The 22,713-nt window shown below is 41.9% G+C and overlaps 1 protein-coding gene across 3 annotated transcripts in view; it reads left to right on the forward strand.

Moving 5' to 3' along the window:
- Positions 1–22,713, forward strand: part of NPNT (nephronectin) — a 94,944-nt gene that overhangs the window by 25,892 nt on the left and 46,339 nt on the right. For all 3 annotated transcript variants that reach the window (XM_048846653.2, XM_048846650.2, XM_048846651.2), the window contains one exon: positions 22,095–22,187. In XM_048846653.2, the coding sequence (XP_048702610.2) occupies positions 22,095–22,187 (93 nt within the window). The remainder of the gene's footprint in view (positions 1–22,094; positions 22,188–22,713) is intronic.

Consider the following 22,713-nt stretch of genomic DNA (forward strand, 5'->3'; position numbering starts at 1 on the left):
CATAAACCTGGAAATCCTGGATGCCCCATCATCTCAGGCATTGACACCCTGACAGCAGGATTGTCTGGATATGTAGACTCCATCCTCAGGCCCTACGCTACCAGCACTCCTAGCTATATTTGAGAAACCACTGACTTCCTGAGGAAACTACAATCCATTGGTGATTTTCCAGAAAACACTATCCTGGTCACTATTGATTTAGAAGCCCTCTACACCAACATTCCACACAAAAATGGACTACAAGCCTTCAGGAACAGTATCCCCGACAATGTCACGGCAAACCTGGTGGCTGAACTTCGTGACTTTGTCCTCATCCACAACTATTTCACATTTGGGGACAATGTATACCTTCAAGTCAGCAGCACTGCGATCGGTACCCGCATGACCCCACAGTATGTCAACATTTTTATGGCTGACTTAGAATAACGCTTCCTCAGCTCTCGTCCCCTAACGTCCCTACTCTACTTGCGCTACGTTGATGACATCTTCATCATCTGGATCCATGGAAAAGAAGCCCTTGAGGAATTCCACCATGATTTCAACAATTTCCATCCCACCACCAACCTCAGCCTGGTCCAGTCCACACAAGAGATCCACTTCCTGGACACTACGGTGCTAATAAGCGATGGCCACGTAAACACCACCCTATACTGGAAACCTACTGACCGCTATACTTACCTACATGCCTCCAGCTTTCATCCAGACCACATCACACGATGCATTGTCTACAGCCAAGCTGTAAGATACAACCGCATTTGCTCCAGCCCCTCAGACAGAGACAAACACCTACAAGATCTCTATCAAGCATTCTTAAAACTACAATACACACCTGCTGAAGTGAAGAAACAGATTGACAGAGCCAGAAGAATACCTAGAAGTTACCTACTCCAGGACAGGCCCAACAAAGAAAGTAAGAGAATGCCACGAGCCATCACCTTCAGCCCCCAACTTAAACCTCTCCAGCACATCATCAAGGATTTACAACCTGTCCTGAAGGACGATCCCTCACTCTCCACAGATCTTGGGAGACAAGCCAGTCCTCACTTACAGACAGCCCCCCAACCTGAAGCAAATACTCACCAGCAACCACACAACAGAACCACTAACCCAAGAACCTATCCTTGCAACAAAGCCCGTCGCCAACTCTGTCCACATATCTATTCAAGGGACACAGTCATGGGACCTAATCACATCAGCCACACCAGAAGAGGCTCGTTCACCTGCACATCTACCAATATGATATATGCCATCATGTGCCAACAGTGCCCCTCTTTCATGTACATTGGCCAAACTGGACAATCACTACTCAAAAGAATAAATGGACACAAATCAGACATCAAGAATTATAACATTCAAAAACCAGTCGGAGAACACTTCAACCTCCCTGGTCACTCAATTTCAGACCTAAAAGTTGCAATTCTCCAACAAAAAAAGTCAAAAACAGACTCCAACGAGAGACTGCTGAATTGGAATTAATTTGCAAACTGGACACCATTAAATTAGGCTTGAAAAAAGACAGGGAACGGATGGGTCATTACGCAAAGTAAAATCTATTTCCCCATGCTAATTCGCCCTCCCCCCCCCCGCCCACTGTTACTCTCACCTTCTTGTCAATTGTTTGAAATGGGCCATCCTGATTATCACTACAAAAGGGTTTTTTTTTCTCCTGCTAATAGCACACCTTAATTAACTGGTCTTGTTACAGTTGGTATGGCAACACCCATTTTTTCATGTTGGGTGTGTGTGTGTATCTTCCTACTGTATTTTCCACTGCATGCATCCGATGAAGTGGGTTTTAGCCCACAAAAGCTTATCCCCAAATAAATTTGTTAGTCTCTCTAAGGTGCCACAAATACTCCTCAGTTTTTTTTTGCTGATACCAACTAACACGGCTGCCACTCTGAAACCTGAGAACCTGTTGATATTTTTAAACAAACATTTATACATGGATCTTTGGTCAAATTAAAAAGGACTGTTATTGCCATGCCTATTTTCATCTGTAGTATCTGGCTTGTCAATCACCGAAGGGCTTATTTTCACTGCAAAATGGATTGATTCGGCTGTCCAAGGTTTTTTTCAGCCAAGTGCCAACAGGTTCAATGAATAAAGCTCAAAATAGAGATAGTTAAAGTTTCTTACCAAATGTGTGCAAATAATATATCATTGCTTGTTCTTTCAAATCCACTTTACTACCTGTTGGGATGTCAGTTTCAAAACTGGCAGAGAAGGAGTTTTTGGGGAAGCAATTGATATTGAAATTTTACAGTAGTATTAATAGCTACGAAGTAGAAATCCTATTCAGGAATCAGTCTACATTATAGAATTGTATTTTGTAGATGCTTTTGACTTTATGGAACAAAATTACTCTTTGGACTTAAATTTCTCATGCTGCTTTTCCACCCAAATGTGATTATAAAAAAATGTTATGATTCCATATGGCAGCTTGTGAAGTCTGTGGTCCTTTGGAATTCACTTTCTCCTTCTCTGTAACAGTCTGAATTTGTCAGCCTTCAGGTTGTGCTTCAAAGTCCACCTTTTCTCCTTGCCTTATGCAGAAATGTGTTGAATAGTGGTGGAAATGCTATAAACTGTATGCACAGCATAGCTGAGTTACAGCTGCTGTGAGACTTCCTCTGAAATCTTTACTTTTATGTGTTCACATTCTTAATCAAAACATACTGAATTTCAGCTACCAAGCACAACTGTATGTGGCTTAAAATACACAACATATGCCCTAATAGAGTTCTTCATGCATAGTGTTTAATGTCAAATATGGATTTCCAGACACTTGTTTCATATGTGAAGTAATGCATCATCACATCGTACTTAGTCTTGGGCATGAATGTATCAGTTTTGGTTTTTTAGCAGGAAAGCGGATTTGATTTAGTAACAGAACCTGCTTTCTATATTTAATGACTGACTTTCATCTTACAAATAAATAGTTTGACAGCGTCTTTTTTCATTTAAGTGTAACGACATAGTATATGCCTTCTGTTTTCTATGCTATGACCACATTCTAGTGCAATGTCATCTGCTTGGTTGATTGACAAGATCTTGATTGATTGATCTTCCATTGTTGTTGTTTGCAGTGTTTGTAGCTGTGTTGGTCCCAGGATATGAGAGACTCAAGGTGGGTGAGATAATGTCTTTTATTGGACCAACTTCTGTGAAAGGTAATCACTCTGATTACTTCTCTGATCTGAAGAAGAGCTCTGTGGAGCTTGAAAACTTGTCTCTTTCACCAACAGAAATTGTTCCAGTAAAAGATATTACCTCAGCCTTGTTGTCTCTCAAGCAGGATTAAAGCAACCACATGAATTGGATGATAAAGTTACAGGACCTCTTCTCTAAGATCTTGTCTACACAGGGATAATTAGGAAAGTTCATCCAAATAAATTTAGGGTGTGAATTTAAAATAGATTAGTTAAACTGCATTAAGCCCCTGTGTTGGCTTTCTCATCCAGAATTAAAGTGGCCTTAATTCCATTTATCTTAATTTACTTTGGAATGGAGGCTAACTAATCCAGTGGCTCTCAACCTTTCCAGACTACTGTACTCTTTTGGGAGTCTGATTTGTCTTGAGTACCCACAAATTTCACCTCACTTTAAAACTAGTGGCTTACAAAATCAGACATAAAAATAGTAAAATGTCATGGCATACTATTACTGAAAAATTTCTTACCTTCTCATTTTTACCATATAATAATAAAATAAATTAATTAGAATATAAATATTGTATTTACATTTCAGTGTATAGTATATATATCAGTATGAAGAAGTCATCGTCTGTATGAAATTGTAGCTTTTACTGACTTCGCTAGTGCTTTTTATGTAGCCTGTTGTAAAACTAGGTAAACAGCTAGATGAGTTGATGTACCCTGGTTGAGAACCACTGAGCTAATCCACGTTAAAAATTCAATTGAATTAACTTTCCTGAGTGTCCCCATGTAGACGAATAGTAAGAATCAAATATTCCTTCACTAAAATATGCAAACATTTTCTTCTTTGAGTTTTAACAAAGATAAAAGCCTGATTCATCTGTCACTTAGAGTAGTGTAACTCTACTGAATTCATTTTTGAGTCATCCTAGTGGGCTATATCCTGAGCTGGTGTAAATTGTCAGAGATCCAATAATGGAGCTCTGACAATTTACACCAGCTAAGGATATGGCAATAGTGCTTAATATTTTTAAAAGATCTGTTATCTAGAAATATCCATCTTCAATATATGAATCTTTTTCAAGATCCATTGAAATCTAATATAAAATCTATTTAAAGATTTTCTGTTTATACTATATCAGTATATCCCTGTTTAAGTCTTTCTTTTATTTATTATTAAAATTTACATGAAAATGGGATCTTTGTTGCCTAGTAGTGGTTCACTCATATTGCTCAGCTGAAGGCACTGACCCAGTCCTGCTCCCATTAAAGTCACTTTTTCCATTGATTCTAATGGGAGGAAGATTGGTCCCACAGGCCCCTTTGCATCATCATCATCACACTTTGTTACTGGGGTGAAGTTTTTGTGATATCACAAACAGATGGTTATGGTGAGCAACTAGAAAGTAGAACTCTAAAGCAACAAAGATCCTGTTTTCATGTAAGTATCCTTTTTAATTAAAAAAAAAAAGAAAAGGAGAACCAAAATGAGAAAATAAATTTGATGCCAGCAGAATTGTTACTCAGTAGAGTATTTTTATTTTTCCATGAAGCCTCAACTGCTCTTTAATCAAAATATACTTTCCATCAGTTCCCTAAGTAAGGCACCACTTTAAACAAAAATTGGATAAGCAGATAATTGCTTTGGGAATTTTAGAGAATTCACTTTAGGAATGTATCATGCTTTCTTTAAGGTTTGCTGGTTGACGGATGGTATGATATTCTCTCTCTCATTGGTGTTTCAACATCATCACAACAATAAGCATTTTTAAAGAGGAAGAAGGTATTTAATTGAAAGATGTTGACCTAGACTAGGGTGACCAGACGTCCTGATATTAGGGGCTTTGTCTTATATAGGCAACTATACCTCCCTCTAACCCCCACCCCTCCAAAAAAAAGTGTCCCGATTTTTCATACTTCCTACTTGGTCACCTTATCCTAGACTACAGAACAATCTAATTTCTATAACTGTATTTTTTTGGATGCTCTTCGGAGGAAGACATCTTGCATTTTACCAACAGCGACCCCTATGCCTTTCAAATAAAGTGGCAACTAAAAAAAACTTTAAAATTACTACCCACATGCTCTTTGGGACAGATTTGGCAGCAAGTCAGTTACAAATCTGCCAGGGAAAGCCATTAAGTGTAATGTTCTGTATCAGAAACAAATCTTAAATTGGAAGAATGTTGATCAAAGTCTTATTGCTCTCTCTGGAATGGAGAAGAAACTTCACGGGCCAGATGACTTTTTTCTTTTTTTCTTTTTAAACCAAACCAGTTTCCGGGTGGTAGAGTACAAGCATTGCTTGTGATTTATGGATGCAGGTAGAACAAACTCTTTCCACCCTAAATTGCTTTAGTGGGTGCAATTGTGTAAACTGCGAATTCTGTGATCTTTTAATCAGATGGCATGGGAGCAGGGGCACAGATGCAGCAAACAGAGCTGTAAACGAGGAGATTGAGTGGGTGTTCTGTTGGAGGAGAAGGGAGGAACAAGTTCCTGATCCTTAGGTGCAACGAGTGAGTTTTTTGTGGATGTTGTGGGGTTTTTTTTCTGGTTTGCATAGTTTTTTCCCTTGTTCAGTTTGTAGAAGCTGGTAGGGGGCAGTGTGCTGTGAGAGGAGCAGAGTCCTGATTGCGGGCGGGGCTTCCCTGATTAGAGGGCCTATAAAGGCAGCCAAACAGTCTTCCAGCAGCATAGGTGCAGCACACAGAGCTGTGAACAAGAGAGTTTGTAAGCAGAGTTTGGGGTGGGGGTGCAGTGGTCTTGTTTTGTTTCGGCGTGTGTGTGTATGGAGGCGGGTGGCGGTGGTCGGGGACTCTCTCCTCAGGGGGACTGAGTCATCTATCTGCTGCCCCGACTGGGAAAACCGAGAAGTCTGCTGCTTGCCAGGAGCTAGGATTCGCGATGTGACGGAGAGACTGCCGAGACTCATCAGGCCCTTGGATCGCTACCCCTTCCTACTTCTCCACGTGGGCACCAATGATACTGCCAAGAATGACCTTGAGCGGATCACTGCAGACTACATGGCTCTGGGAAGAAGGATAAAGGAGTTTGAGGCACAAGTGGTGGTCTCGTCCATGCTCCCCGTGGAAGGAAAAGGCCGGGGTAGAGACCGTCGAATCGTGGAAGTCAACGAATGGCTACGCAGGTGGTGTCGGAGAGAAGGCTTTGGATTCTTTGACCATGGGATGGTGTTCCAAGAAGGAGGAGTGCTAGGCAGAGATGGGCTCCACCTAACGAAGAGAGGGAAGAGCATCTTCGCAAGCAGGCTGGCTAACCTAGTGAGGAGGGCTTTAAACTAGGTTCACCGGGGGGAAGGAGACCAAAGCCCTGAGGTAAGTGGGGAAGTGGGATACCGGGAGGAAGACGAGCAGGAGTGCGTGAGAGGGGAGGGCTCCTGCCTCATACTGAGAAAGAGGGGCGATCAGCGGGTTATCTCAAATGCCTATACACAAATGCATGAAGCCTGGGAAACAAGCAGGGAGAACTGGAAGTCCTGGAAAAGTCAAGAAATTATGGTGTGATTGGAATAACAGAGACTTGGTGGGATAACTCACATGACTGGAGTACTGTCATGGATGGATATAAGCTGTTCAGGAAGGACAGGCAGGGCAGAAAAGGTGGGGGAGTTGCATTGTATGTAAGAGAACAGTATGACTGCTCAGAGCTCAAGTATGAAACTGCAGAAAAACCTGAGAGTCTCTGGATTAAGCTTAGAAGTGTGAGCAACAAGGGTGATGTCATGGTGGGAGTCTACTATAGACCACCGGACCAAGGGGATGAGGTGGACGAGGCTTTCTTCTGGAAACTCGCAGAAGTTACTAGATCGCAGGCCCTGGTTCTCATGAGAGACTTCAGTCACCCTGATATCTGCTGGGAGAGCAATACAGCGGTGCACAGACAATCCAGGAAGTTTTTGGAAAATGTAGGGGACAATTTCCTGGTGCAAGTGCTGGAGGAACCAACTAGGGGCAGAGCTCTTCTTGACCTGCTGCTCACAAACCGGGAAGAATTAGTAGGGGAAGCAAAAGTGGATGGGAACCTGGGAGGCAGTGACCATGAGATGGTCAAGTTCAGGATCCTGACACAAGGAAGAAAGGAAAGCAGCAGAATATGGACCCTGGACTTTAGAAAAGCAGACTTTGACTCCCTCAGGGAGCTGATGGGCAAGATCCCCTGGGAGAATAACATGAGGAGGAAAGGAGTCCAGGAGAGCTGTCTGTATTTTAAAGAATCCTTATTGAGGTTACAGGGACAAACCATCCTGATGTGTAGAAAGAATAGTAAATATGGCCGGTGACCGGCTTGGCTTAACAGTGAAATCCTTGCAGATCTTAAATACAAAAAAGAATCTTACAAGAAGTGGAAGACTGGGCAAATGACCAGGGATGAGTATAAAAATATTGCTTGGGCATGCAGGAGTAAAATCAGGAAGGCCAAATCACACCTGGAGTTGCAGCTAGCAAGAGATGTTAAGAGTAACAAGAAGGGTTTCTTCAGGTATGTTAGCAACAAGAAGAAAGTCAAGGAAAATGTGGGCCCCTTACTGAATGAGGGAGGCAACCTAGTGACAGAGGATGTGGAAAAAGCTAATGTACTCAATGCTTTTTTTGCCTCTGTCTTCACGAACAAGGTCAGCTCCCAGACTACTGCACTGGGCAGCACAGCATGGGGAAGAGGTGACCAGCCCTCTGTGGAGAAAGAAGTGGTTCGGGACTATTTAAAAAAGTTGGACGTGCACAAGTCCATGGGGCCGGATGCGTTGCATCCGAGAGTGCTAAAGGAGTTGGCGGATGTGATTGCAGAGCCACTGGCCATTATCTTTGAAAACTCATGTCGATCGGGGGAGGTCCCGGACGACTGGAAAAAGGCTAATGTAGTGCCCATCTTTAAAAAAGGGAAGAAGGAGGATCCTGGGAACTACAGGCCAGTCAGCCTCACCTCAGTCCCTGGAAAAATCATGGAGCAGGTCCTCAAGGAATCAATTCTGAAGCTCTTAGAGGAGGGGAAAGTGATCAGGAACAGTCAGCATGGATTCACCAAGGGCAAGTCATGCCTGACTAATCTAATTGCCTTCTATGATGAGATAACTGGCTCTGTGGATGAAGGGAAAGCAGTGGATGTGTTGTTCCTTGACTTTAGCAAAGCTTTTGACACTGTCTCCCACAGTATTCTTGCCAGCAAGTTAAAGAAGTATGGGCTGGATGAATGGACTGTAAGGTGGATAGAAAGTTGGCTAGATTGTCGAGCTCAACGGGTAGTGATCAATGGCTCCATGTCTAGTTGGCAGCCGGCATCAAGTGGAGTGCCCCAAGGGTTGGTCCTGGGGCCGGTTTTGTTCAATATCTTCATAAATGATCTGGAGGATGGTGTGGATTGCACCCTCAGCAAGTTTGCAGATGACACTAAACTGGGAGGAGAGGTAAATACGCTGGAGGGTAGGGATAGGATACAGAGGGACCTAGACAAATTGGAGGATTGGGCCAAAAGAAATCTGATGAGGTTCAACAAAGACAAGTGCAGAGTCCTGCACTTAGGACGGAAGAATCCAATGCACTGCTACAGACTAGGGACCGAATGGCTCAGCAGCAGTTCTGCAGAAAAGGACCTAGGGGTTACAGTGGACGAGAAGCAGGATATGAGTGAACAGTGTGCCCTTGTTGCCAAGAAGGACAATGGCATTTTGGGCTGTATAAGTATGGGCATTGCCAGCAGATCGAGGGACGTGATCGTTTCCCTCTATTTGACACTGGTGAGGCCTCATGTGGAGTACTGTGTCCAGTTTTGGGCCCCACACTACAAGAAGGATGTGGAAAAATTGGAAAGAGTCCAGCGCAGGGCAACAAAAATGATTAGGGGACTGGGACACATGACTTATGAGGAGAGGCTGAGGGAACTGGTGATGTTTAGTCTTCAGAAGAGAAGAATGAGGGGGGATTTGATAGCTGCTTTCAACTACCTGAAAGGGGGTTCCAAAGAGGAAGGATCTAGACTGTTCTCAGTGGTAGCAGATGACAGAACAAGGAGTAATGGTCTCAAGTTGCAGTGGGAGAGATTTAGGTTGGAGATTAGGAAAACCTTTCGCACTAGGAGGGTGGTGAAACACTGGAATGCGTTACCTAGGGAAGTGGTGGAATCTCCTTCCTTAGAAGTTTTTAAGGTCAGGCTTGACAAAGCCCTGGCTGGGATGATTTAATTGGGAATTGGTCCTGCTTTGAGCAGGGGGTTGGACTAGATGACCTCCTGAGGTCCCTTCCAACCCTGATATTCTATGATTCTAAGTGTCACTTTTATGGAGAAGATCCGAGGCTTGAAGATGCAGGTGGAAATTATGGTTGCTTAAAGCCCCTTCGAAACTGAGATGATGGAGCAAAGGCAACAGGAGGCTGAAGGAAAAAGTCAAGACCTGCAGATGCAAGCTGGACTGAAGAACTCGGAGGGGAGACTACTGGGTGAGGAAAGTGGTCTGTTGTAGCATGTGACTACAAGAACCAGGCAAAGGAAAAGACTGACTAGTGAAGGAGAAATAGAGCTCAGGAACAGGTTTGCTCAGTTGGAAAATGAAGAAGGGGCATGACAGGCTGTAACTGAAGGAGGAGAGGGCAAGGTCGAAGAGAAGAGCGGCTAGTCCTGTAAGAAGAGAAGAGCCGATGGAAATACCCAGAGTTCAGAGCCCCAGGAGGGTACAGGATGACTTGCAGAAGATTGCAAGGGAGAATAAAAGAGGACTCGCAGCCAGAAAATCACACCATCACCAGGAAAAGGCAGGTCTACATGATTGGGGACTCCCTATAAAGAAGAACAGACAGGCCTGTCGCTAGAGCTGATCTGGAGAACAGAAGTGTGTGCTGTCTGCCAGTAGCTAAGATACAGGATGTGGACCTGAGACTGAAGAGGATCCTAATGGGAGCAGGAAAGAATGCATTGATTGTCCTTCATCTGGAAACAAATGACACACAGCTAGATTCTTGCTGGAACATATCAAGGGAGACTCTGCCAGGCTGGGGAAGATGTTGAAGGAAATGGAGGCTCAGGTGATCTTCAGTGGGATTCTGCCTGTCCCTGGAGGAGGAGAATGAAGGAGAGACAAGATTATGATGCTCAACAGATGGCTCAGCAGTGGTGCTATAAGGAGGATGTTTGGATGTTTGACTACTGGGAGGCAGTTCTCATGGGATGGACTCCACCTGAGTAGGGAAGGAAATAGACTTCTGGGATGGAGGTTGGCACAACTGATTAAAAGAGCTTTAAACTAGAAACTCAGGGGAGACCATTGTGAGATGCTATATATAATCATATAATCTCCATGCCTGATTTTAACATTGAGAGGGAGGAAAATCAAGTAAGAAAGGATACAGCAAAGAAGAAAGGAACTGCAGTGGGTAGGAGAATGGAAATTAAGAGAGAGGATCGTGTTGATACCAGTCAAATGATAGGCGATACTGGCAGTAGAATGACTGTACCCACTTGGGCACGAATATGCGTGAAGTCAAGCAGCAACAGTTTAGATGTTTGTACACCAGTGCAAGGAGCCTGGGTAACAAAATGGAGGAACTAGAACTACTAGTACAGGAAGTGAAGCCAAATATTATAGTGATAACAGAAACATGATGGAATAGTAGTCATGACTGGAGTACAGATATTGAAGGGTATGTGCTGGTCAGGAAAGACAGAAATAAAGGCAAATGTGGTTGAGTAGCATTGCATATAAATGATATGGTAGACTATAAAGAGATTAGAATGGATAAGACAGCGTCTGTTTGGACCAAAATCACTTTGGGGAAGAAAGGTTTCAGAGTAACAGCCGTGTTAGTCTGTCTTTGCAAAAAGAAAAGGAGTACTTGTGGCACCTTAGAGACTAACCAATTTATCTGAGCATGAGCTTTCGTGAGCTACAGCTCACTTCAGATGATGAAGTGAGCTGTAGCTCACGAAAGCTCATGCTCAAATAAATTGGTTAGTCTCTAAGGTGTCACAAGTACTCCTTTTCTTTTTGGGGAAGAAAGCTACTAGAGGTTCCCCTGATATAGTGCTTGGAGTGTGTTACAGACCACCAGGATCCGATTTGGATATGGATAGAGACATCTTTAATGTTTTTAATGAAATAAATACTACTGGGAATTGTATGATTATAGGAGACTTTAACTTCCCAGGTATAGATTGGAAGACAAGTGCTACTAATAACAGTAGGGCCCAGATTTTCCTGTATGCGATAGCTGACAGATTTCTTCACCAAGTAGTTGCTAAACCAACAAGAGGTGATGCCATTTTAGAATTGGTATTAGTGAGTAGTGAGGACCTCATAGAAGCACTGGTTGCAGAGAACAACCTTGGTTCGAGTGATCATGAGTAAGGCTGCGTGTTTGTCATGGAAGTCACGGATTCCATGACTTTCTGGGACCTCTGCAGCGGCTGGTGTGGCTGGCCTGGGGGCCACCTGGGCAGCTCAGGCAGCCTCTGGGCCAGCTGCATCAGCTACTGCTGGGGCAGTCTTGGGCCACGGCACCCTCCTCCCCCAGCAGCAGCTGGAGTTTGGGTGTGGGAGGGGGCTCAGGGCTGGGGGTTGGGGCACAGGAGAGAGTGAGGGTTCTGGGCGATGCCTACCTTGCAGTGGGGGCTCCCTGGAAGCGGTGACATCCCTTGGCTCCTAGGCAAAGGGGTGGCCAGGGGGCTCTGCGTGCTGCCTCCACCTGCAGGCACCGCCCCCCACAGCTGCGGAGCCAGCGCTTGGCTCAAAGCCAGAGCGCAGAGGTCACTGGCCGCGCCTTCGCCTAGGAACAGAGGGAGGGGGGTGTCGTTGCTTCCAGGGAGGTGCAGAGCCAGGTAGGGAGCCTGCCAGCCCCACCAAACTCCCCTCCTCCCTCCCCCCAGCAGGGGTTCTGGGCCATGCACCACTGTCCCCTCCAGCACGCACAGTGCCCCCAGGCCACCCCCACCCCCCGAAGATTTAGTCAGGGGCATATAGTACAGGTCATAGGCTGTGAATTTTTGTTTACTGCCCTTGACCTGTCCATGACTTCTACTAAAATTTCCCCTTGACTAAAACGTAGCATTAATTATGGGTTAATTCAGTTTAAACTAAATGGAGGATAAACAAAAATAGATCTGCAACAAGTGTCTTTGATTTCAAAAGATCTAACTTTAATAAATTAATGGAAGAACTCAAGAATCTGAATTTGGAGGAGGCTTGGAATTACTTTGTCGAAGCTGCAGAAGCTATCTGAAGCTTGCATCCCAAGCAAGGAGAAAAAGTTCATAGGGAAGGTTCTTTAGCCATATAAATGAGAAGAACACAAGGAGAGAAGAAGTGGGATCACTAAGCACTGAGGATGGGGATAATCTAGACGTGGCCCAACACCTAAACACGTACTTTGCCTCAGTTTTTAATGAGGCTAATGAAGAGCTTAGGTGTAGTGATTGAAGTCCAAGACCTCCCTGGTAGCATTCTCTGAAATGCTTCCAGTTCCACGCGCAGGGCCAGTTAGACAGGCAGAACTGAAGTGTCTCAATGCGTGGATGAGACGAGGGTGTAGGGAGTAGGGGTTTAAATTTATTAGGACCTGGGGAAATTTTTGGGAAAATTGGAGCCTATACAGGAAGGATGGGCTAAACCACCTAAATCAAAATGGAACCAGATTGTTGGCACTTAAAATTAAAAAGATCGTAGAGCAGTTTTTAAACTAATGGCTGGGGGAAAGCTGACGGATGCGGAGGAGCACATGGTTTGGACAGAGACATCTCTTAGGGGAGGATCTATTAATGGAAATTTTCTATGTCCTAGTAAGGAGGAGAGGATGGAAGATGATAAAATACGGTTAGGATCTGATGAGAAACAGTCAAATGAAAAAGAGGCCCTTTCAATTACATGATGGAGCTAAAAAGTGACAGATTTTTAAAGTGCTTATATACAAATGCTAGAAGTCTAAATAAGGTGGGTGAATTAGAGTGCCTTGTATTAAAAGAGGATATTGATATAAAAGGCACTACAGAAACTTGGTGAGACACAATAATACCAGGGTACAAAATATATCGGAAGGACAGAACAGGTCATACTGTTGGGGGAGTGCCACTATATGTGAAAGAGTAAAATCAAATGAAGTAAAAATTTTAAATAAACCAAATTGTACCATAGAATCTCTATGGATAGTAATTCCATGCTCTATTAATAAGAATATAGCTGTAGGGATATATTCCCAACCATCTGACCAGGATGGGGATAGTGACTGTGAAATGCTCAGGGAGACTAGAGAGGCTATAAAAATTTAAAAACTCAATAATAATGGGGGATTTCATATTGACTGGGTATATATCACCTCAGGACGGGATGCAGAGATAAAGTCTGACTTCGGTACTGGGCAAACTGGTTAAAACAAAGGTAAAGAACAAAATTGTCAGACACATAGATGGACATAATTTGTTGGTGGAAAAGTCAACATGTTTTTTGTAAAGGGAAATTGTGCCTCACCAATCTACCAGAATTCTTTGAGGGGGTGAACAAGCATGTGGACAAGAGGGATCCAATGCAATTAGTGTATTTAGATTTTCAGAAAGCATTTGACAAGGTCCCTCACCAAAGGCTCTTAAATAAACTAAGCTGTCATGGGATAAGAAGGGAAAGTCCTCTCATGGATTGGTAACTGGTTAAAAGATAGGAAACAAAGGGTAGGAATAAATGGTCAGTTTTCAGAATGGAGAAAGGTAAATAGCGGTGTCCCCCTGGGGTATGTACTGGGACCAGTCCTATTCAACATATTCATAAACAATCTGGAAAAAGGGGTAAACAGTGAGGAGGCAAAATTTGCAGATGATACAAAACTAGTGAAGATAGTTAAGTCCCAAGCAGACTGTGAAGAGCTACAAAAGGATTTCTCAAAACTGGGTGACTGGGCAACAAAATGGTAGATGAAATTCAGTGTTGATAAATGCAAAGTAATGCGTATTAGAAAATATAATCCCAACTATACATAAAAAATGATGGAGTCTAAATTAGCTGTTACCACTCAAGAAAGAGATCTTGGAGTCACTGTGGATAGTTCTCTGAAAACATCCGTTCCATGTGCAGTGGCAGTCAAAAAAGTGAACAGAATGTTGGGAATCATCAAGGAAGGGATAGATAATAAGAGAGAAAATATCATATTGCCTCTATATAAATCCATAGTACGCCCACATCTTGAATACTGCGTGCAGATATGGTCGCCCCATCAAGATATTGGAAATTGGAAAAGTTCAGAAAAGTTCAAAAATGATTAGGGGTATGAAACGGCTGTCACGTGAGGAGAGGTTAATAAGACTGGGACTTTTCAGCTTGGGAAAGAGATGACTAAGGGGGGATATGATAGAGGTCTATAAAATCATGACTGGTGTGGAGAAAGTAAATAAGGAAGTGCTATTTACTCCTCATAACACAAGAACTAGGGGTCACCAAATGAAATTAGTGGGCAGCAGGTTTAACGCAAACAAAGGGAAGTATTTTTTCACACAAGGCACAGTCAACCTGTGGAACTCCTTGCCAGAGAATGTTGTGAAGGCCAAGACTATAACAGGGTTAAAAAAAGAACTAGATAAGTCCATCAAGGGCTAGCCAGGATGGGCAGAGTTGGTGTCCCTAACCTCTGTTTGCCAAAAGCTGGGATGGGCGACGGGATGGATCTCTAGATGATTGCCTGTTTTGTTCATTCCTTCTGGGGCACCTGACATTGGCCACTGTTGGAAGACAGGATACTGGGCTAGATGGACCTTTGGTCTAACCCAGTATGGCTGTTCTTATGTAGTGGCAGGGTGGCTCATGGCAGCAAGGATATGGAGGTGGAAATTACCACATCTGAGGTGGAAGTCAAACAAATCAGGTTAATGGGACTAAATCGGAGGCCTGGATAATCTCCATCCAAGAATATTAAAGGAGCTGGCACAAGAAACAGCAGGCCCAATAGCAAGGGTTTTTAATGAATCTGTAAACTCGGGGGTCATACCCTATAACTAGAGAATTGCTAACATAGTTCCTATTTTTAAGAAAGGGGAAAAAAATTATCCAGGAAACTACAGCACTATTAATTTTACTTCAATTTTATGGAAAGTCTGGAACAAATTTTGAAAGAGAAAGTAGTTAAGGACATAGAGGTGAACGGTAACTTGGATAAAATACAACATGGTTTTACAAAAGGTAGATCATGCCAGACCAACCTGATATCCTGCTTTGAGACTATAACTGATTTTTTAGACAAAATTGTGGTAGATCTAATCGATGTCAATCTAATCTATGTGAATTTCAGTAAGACATTTGGTACAGAAGATGGGGATTAATATGAGAATTGAAAGGTGGATAAGGAACTGATTAAAGGGGCAACTACAACAGGTCATACTGAAAGGTGAACTGTCAGGCTGGTGGGAGGTCACTAGTGGAGTTCCTCAGGCATTGGTCTTGGTACTAATCTTATTTAACATTTTTATTACTGACCTTGGCACAAAAAGTGAGTATGTGTTAATAAAATTTTCAGATGACATGAAGTTGGGAGATATTGTCAATACAGAGGAGGACCAGAATATCATACAAGAAGATCTGGATGACCTTGTAAACTGGAGGACTAGAAATGGGATGATATTTAATTGTGCAAGGTTATGCATTTAGGGACTAGCAATAAGAATTTTTGCTATAAGGTGGGGACTTACCAGTTAGTAGCTACAGAGGAGAAAGACCTGGGTTTATTGGTTGATCACAGAATGACTATGAGCCGTCAATATGTTGCGGCCTTGAAAAAGGCAATCGCATCCTAGGATGCATCAGGCAAGCTGTTTCCAGTAGAGACAGGGAAGTGTTAGTACCATTACACAAGGCACTGATGAGACCTCCTCTGGAATAATGTGTGCAATTCTGGTCTCCCATGTTTAAGAAAGATAAATTCAAACTGGAACAGGTGCAAAGAAGGGCTACTAAGACGATTCGAGGAATGAAAAACCTGCCTTATGAGAGGAGACTCAAAGAGCATGGCTTGTTTAGCCTAACCAAAAGAAGGCTGAGGGGAGATATAATTGCACCCTATAAATACATTAGAGGGATAAATATGAGAGGGAGAGGAGTTATTTAAGTTACTCACCAATGTGGACACAAGAACAAATGGATATAAACTGGCCATCAACAAGTTTAGCCTCGAAATTAGACGAAGGTTTCTAATCATCGGAGGAGTGAAGTTCTGAAACAGCCTTCTAAGGGGAGTAGTGGGGTCAAGAAACTTAACTGACTTCAAGACCAAGCTTGATAGGTTTATGGAGAGGATGCTATGATGGGACTGCCTACGATGGCATGTGGCCCATCAGCAACTGCCAGTAGCAAAAATCCCCAATGGCCAGAGACAGGACACTAGATGTGGAGGGCTGAGTTACTACAGAGAATTCTTTCCCAGGTGTCTGCCTTGTGGGTCTTGCTCACGTGCTCTGGGTCATCTAACTGATTGCCATATTTGCGGTCAGGAAAGAATTTTCGCCCAGCTCAGATTGGCTGAGACCCTGGGGGCGTTTTGCCTTCCTCTGCAGCCTGGGGCACAGGTCACTTGCAGGCCTAAATGGTAAATTCTCTGTAACTTGATGTTTTTAAACCATAATTTGAGGACTTCAGTAACTCAGCCAGAGGTTAGGGGTCTATTTCAGGAGGTGGTAAGACTCTGTGGTCTGCAATGTGCAGGGATTCAGACTAGATGATCATGATGGTCCCTTCTAACCTTACAGTCTATGAAATGGGGATGATCTTTGGCTGGTCAGAGATTTGTTTGCATTGGCTCTGAGAGAACTAATAGTCAATATTTATTTCTGTTCAATAGCTTGGCCTAGAGTGGAAGCTAGAAAGCTAGATTTGTGGGGTCTGTGTGACAAATTTCTATCAACTAAGGTCCTTAATATGTTCAACCTTATGATGCAAGTTACTGTCTGGTTAATTAAGATGACAACTTACTCTAGTTCATTACTTGGCAAATTCTAAATGGCATTACTATTCTACAGAATCAGTTGAAACATATGGAATCAATAAATTGTAAAAATATAACATCCCAGCTATACCATCCTCTGGTTTCTTGTCTACTTTGTGTCCGTTTTGCTTAGACTATAAACTCGTAAGGGCAGGAACTGTCTGCATTTTGTGTTTTGTACAGTGCTAAACATGTCAATACATGATAAATATTCACCAAAATATCATGGCACTGGAATAAATAATTTCAGTAAGGGAACAGATTTCACTTTTTAAGGAGTTAAAGGCAGTGTATTTAATAATAAAAAAGACATTATAACAAAAAAATGCTTGGCGCAGTGTCCTCTTCAAATTGTTTGAGCTGTAAAATGTTTTCCAGAGTTGTAATGATTCTTAGCAATCTAAAAATAATCATAATTAGCATGAAGTGGATCCTGTGGCAATACAAATAAATTCGTAGACCTATTTTTTTCCCTGTTTCTTTCCATAGTATCATTGCTTTGCTGTTGCAGTATTTTAATTACTTGGTTTATAATACATGTACATTTTTATTAGTGTTGTTTCATATTTGTTTTAATTAAAGCATGGCTTGGCTCAGAAAAATGTCGATGTAACAGTGATCAACTGGTGTTCCATATTTACTCTCCGTCTGTGGAACCAGAATTTAGCTGGCAAGATTGTTGATGATGCAGGAAGCAAATAGAACATAACTTCATGTTCTGTGATTATTACTGGTTCAGCAGGGTTGACAGTATTAAACACTTGTATCTGTCAGTGATCTAAATGGAAATAACGGAGATGTATGCAGTAACAAAGAGTCATTCTACACACTTGCTTTTTAGCCCACTTCAAATTTTATTTTTTAAATGAAATTTCCCACTCAAGATAGGTTTGAAGAAACGGGTGGCAGTGCTGGTGGGCACCCAGACTGACTGTACACTAGTGGCCACTTATTGATTCCTTTGCTCACAACAAGTAGCAACTTACTCTAAAAGTAGTTACCTTGAAATCAACAAAGTAAATACATTCATTTACACAACAACTGACCCAGTATTGGATACTGATAATATGAAATTCTTCCTCTCCCCACAACTAGTTTGTAAAGTTGAAATCCCACTTCTCCTGTGGCTGGGAATCTCACCATCCACTCCCAGAGGGATGAGTTTGGAAGAAACTACTTCTGGAGATCCATCCAGAATTTTCTTTATTCTCTTATCCCTCTGCTGGAGGAGGTGCCAAGCTTTACATTCCTTTGGCAGATTAATATACTTGGAAAATTTACTGTGACTATGTTTAGTTACAGAGGATAAATAGAAGCAGCTTGCTTGATTCAGCAAGTTCTTCGTGTTTTCTGTCATTTCCATCTACAGTGATCGACATCCCCTTGTGGGCACATGCAGTTTGTCCCTGCATGCCTTCACTAAATTGCACATAGGATAATATATATGATGAGAGAGCTGATTTTAATTATCTCCTTTGCATAAATTATCCTGAAAGCCTCAGTAACCTGGTATATATCAGAGGGCTGGAATTGGGCCTTAAAAGTAGGGTGACCAGATGTTCCGTTTTTAAAGGGACAGTCCTGTTTTTTGGGATTCTTATATAGGCGCCTATTACCCCTGACCTTCTGTCCTGTTTTTTCACAGTTGCTATCTGGTCACCCTACTTAAAAGGAACCTCATGTACATGCATTCTGCCCAGAGCTCTCCTCATTCAGACTAACTCTCTCTAGAACCAGTATGTATTGAGGAATATGAGAATGACTCAGTGTTTAAGACAATCCATAAAGTTTACATCACCCACTGTGGCAAAATATATTTTTTTAAATAAAGGTATAATTGTTAATTAACCACTCTCCCTTCCTCCCCTCTTAAAATTTGTACACTAATACGATGAAACTGTCATTTAGGGTTATTGCTGCTGGGTTTAAATAGCTGAGGGGTTATTTAATGTTTTATATTCATGCTTAATAATGGCCATAAACCTACTGGGTCTGGGTTCTCTGGTGTCATGCAGCTGCTTTGCACTGGCATCATCATCGCAGGAATATCATCACCTCAGTGTAACAGTGACCCTTTGGCAGTATATAGCATTTATTTTTTACATAGCATACACCTTCCCTGCTGGAGTGTTAAAGGGAAATGGCAGCAGGGCTGACCAATTCTCAGTGGCCTTTTTGGGCCCTGTGGCTATTAAAGGCTGGTTTAAACACTGGGGAAATGCACTTCACAGAAGTACAAAGGTGAGCTTTAAACCACCTTTGCACAGTAACCCCTCACTTGTGTTCTGTGCTTTTTGACTGTAGTCCAACATTCAGAATAATATTTTAAAATTTTGAGAGACTAAAACTTTGCCAAATTACCTTTCTCTTACAACAAAATGTGTATGTGTTTAGAGATGTGTGCATGTAATTACATACAAAAATACAGTAAAAGAACATCAGTAAGGTTGCAAAGTCAAGCTCTCAACAGCTCTTTCTTCAGCTCCCTGGTGTATATGCATTATGATACTAGCTTTAAATATATGATTTCATACTATTTTTCCATTGCACCTCTACTTTGTCACTGCGCAGGATGAGATGGGTTTTACTCAATAAGCATCTGTTCAATATTTCATTTTAATAAAATATTTAATTTCCTTATTTACTGTAAACCATCCAAATCCTTCACCGAATACACAATTATTAACTTCCACACAGGCGTCTCAGTATAGCTTGTCATCACAATATGTGAGTACTTCACAAACACTAATGAATTTATCTTCATAGCACCCTTGTGAAGTAAGGTTGGATCATTATTACCATTTTACAGATGGAGAACTGAGACACAGACATTTATGTTAAAAGTGGGCGATAATTTTGGAAACCCAATTTGAGATGCCTATAGCCTGATTTTTCAGAAAACGTAAAGTTTTATAGCACATTATATGTTGAAAACACAGTGCCTGTTAATTTCAGTGCTCAGCGTTTCTGCAAATCTGACCTCACGGTCTTAAATTGGGCACCTGGAAAATGAGGAACACACAATTAGTGGCCACTTGTGAGATGTTTGGTTTAAATGACTGTTCTAGTATTACACAGGAACTTTGTGGCAGAGGCAGGGATAGAATCCAGTTCTCCAGGGTGGCATTCAGTTGCCTTAACAATGAGATCCTCATTTCTCTTCATGCAATCCCCTGCCTTGTTCACCTTCCAACTTCTGCCACATATGGGAAGGTGCAGTACAGACAATAGCTTCATTCACTACACAATTCTGATTCCTTCCCTGAGCACTAGCCATCCTGTGCGCTGAATGAGGCAGAAATCATGAGGAAAAAACAGCATGCAGTTGTGTAATTAAAGATTGTATCAAAATACATATACGCCAGTGGGCTTTATTAAGATTGCTCATGCTTAATTGTGGCATTTCCTGACTTTTCAGCACTTGCCTTTACAACCTTAATGTTCTTTTAATGAGTTTTGTATGGAATTTCCTAGGCTTTTTTAAAAAGCAAACTGAAAAAACAGAAATGCCATCATGTGGAATTATATTGATATACACATGATTCATCAGCAGGGTTGGAACCTTTTAGATCCATCATGTGGACCTCTGCCACTTGAGCTAACAGAGTGACGGATAATATTAATAGGTTGTCTCCCTGTATGTGGGCCAGCCACTAACGGGATATGAAGCGCATGCTTTGCCAGTGGGTTGCACTGCTGTTTGCTGATGGTAACAGAACGCTAAGACTCTGGGCATCCTGGGTTCTATTCTAAGTTCTGTGGAGAATGTTCTTTTCTGGTTATAAACCCATCTGCTCCTGTGCACCCCAACCCCTACTCCTTCTGTCCCTGGCTCCTCCAGTCTGCCCTCATCTTAATCTGCTCCACCCACTCTAATCCTTTTCTCAGTTTTACCCCCATCCCTCAGTTCCCAGTCTCCTGCTGGTCCTAGTGACTTCTTGTTCCTGTGGCTGTCCCCGTGTCCCACCCCCACTTGTTCCCCATCATTAATTTGAATGTGTTCTGAGCTCAAGTTTAAGAATCAGGCTTATGCGCAGCAGCAATAATGCTGCTTTTAATGAGCTGTGTAAGAAGATACAGTGAATAAAGACCTTTTTTTTTTTAATTAGTAACAAGGTCCTTCAAAATACTGTTTAAATATTTAAATTGTGCCACCTTGCTGTGATAGTGGCCGTGCAAAAGAGGTATCTGAATGACCTATTACAAGCTTGGGCCTGGTTCTGCTACAGCTGCTTAGCCAAGTAGTGTCTTTGAACTAAATGGAACTTCTTGTGTATGTAAAGATTACTCACATGAGTAAAGCATGTAGGATTGCACTGCTGATCCTTCCCTTCACGGATCCACCTTCTGGAAGCCGTGATCCCAGCCTCAGAGACAAATCACCTCTGTAAATGACCATCCTGTATCCTTGTGGCCAACAAACTCTGGAGGGAGCCTCATTCAATTCTCTTCAGAATAGGGAAGGTCATGGTGACACAGAGCCTTTTTTTGAGTGTTAAAGAATAAAGAAATGCCAGATAAAGAAATGCCATTGTCTAAACAACCCAGGGCAGGGGAAAATCTGTGGATACTTGGAACTGCACTTTTGCTTGTCTGTTACTGAGCTGATAACTCATTGATGTTGACACTCCTACTTCCTGTTCAGTTCGGACATATTCTAGTAATAACAAACTGAATGACGTGCATCACACAGTACATCTGGAAGGCCATGAGTCTGTTTGCTGGTCAGATACTACATAAACTGGAGTATCCAAAAAGTTGAGCATTATGTCCCATAACCCGAGAACATAATGCTCATTATCAATCTGTTTTCTGATGTGTATTTGTTTTTTATCACTGAAAAGACACTTTATGTGTGCACTGTGGTGTTAAAATGTGAAATGAGGTACAGGGGCTAAGTATTAGTAGTATTTGTGCTGCTTTCATTAATATATTATTGTTGATTAGATGAGAACAATAATAAATGTTCTATTTTCAGCTATATGTCAGCCTAGATGCAAACATGGTGAATGTATTGGACCAAACAAATGCAAATGTCTCCCAGGATATACTGGAAAAACCTGCAACCAAGGTAAGAAAGCAAATCTTTTAATTAAAAAAACAAACAAACCCTGCATGTGAGACTACAGAAGAATTTTTATCTTAAAAAATTAAATAATATTAAAAAAATTAAATATATGCATAGCAGCTTCAATTTTCTGCTTATTCATAAATAATTGAGTATACCTGTATTAAATTCATAAAGGGAATGTACTGTATATTCTGCACTTGCAGCATAATGGACTTCATGTACTAGGTCTTTTACAGATGTAACGTGTAATGATAATAAGGGTTTTCTTAGCCCTTGAGTCCAATGGTCTATGGGTATTTAAAGTCCCTTTAATTTAGGCTGCTTTTCACCTCATCACAAGTTGATCAGAGAAAACCAGTTTGGTGTGTTAGTTGCAAAGTTAGATAATTGCTTATAATTCTCTAAAGTAGTAAACAATATGATGATTAATATTGATATTATAATATACATTGAGTCAGTCAAATCAAAGAGTTAACAATAATACAACATTAAATTGATTAACTACTAAGAGAACAATTTAAGAAGA

Source organism: Caretta caretta, chromosome 4 (assembly GCF_965140235.1).
Source record: "Caretta caretta isolate rCarCar2 chromosome 4, rCarCar1.hap1, whole genome shotgun sequence".
Classification (NCBI taxonomy): domain Eukaryota; kingdom Metazoa; phylum Chordata; order Testudines; family Cheloniidae; genus Caretta; species Caretta caretta.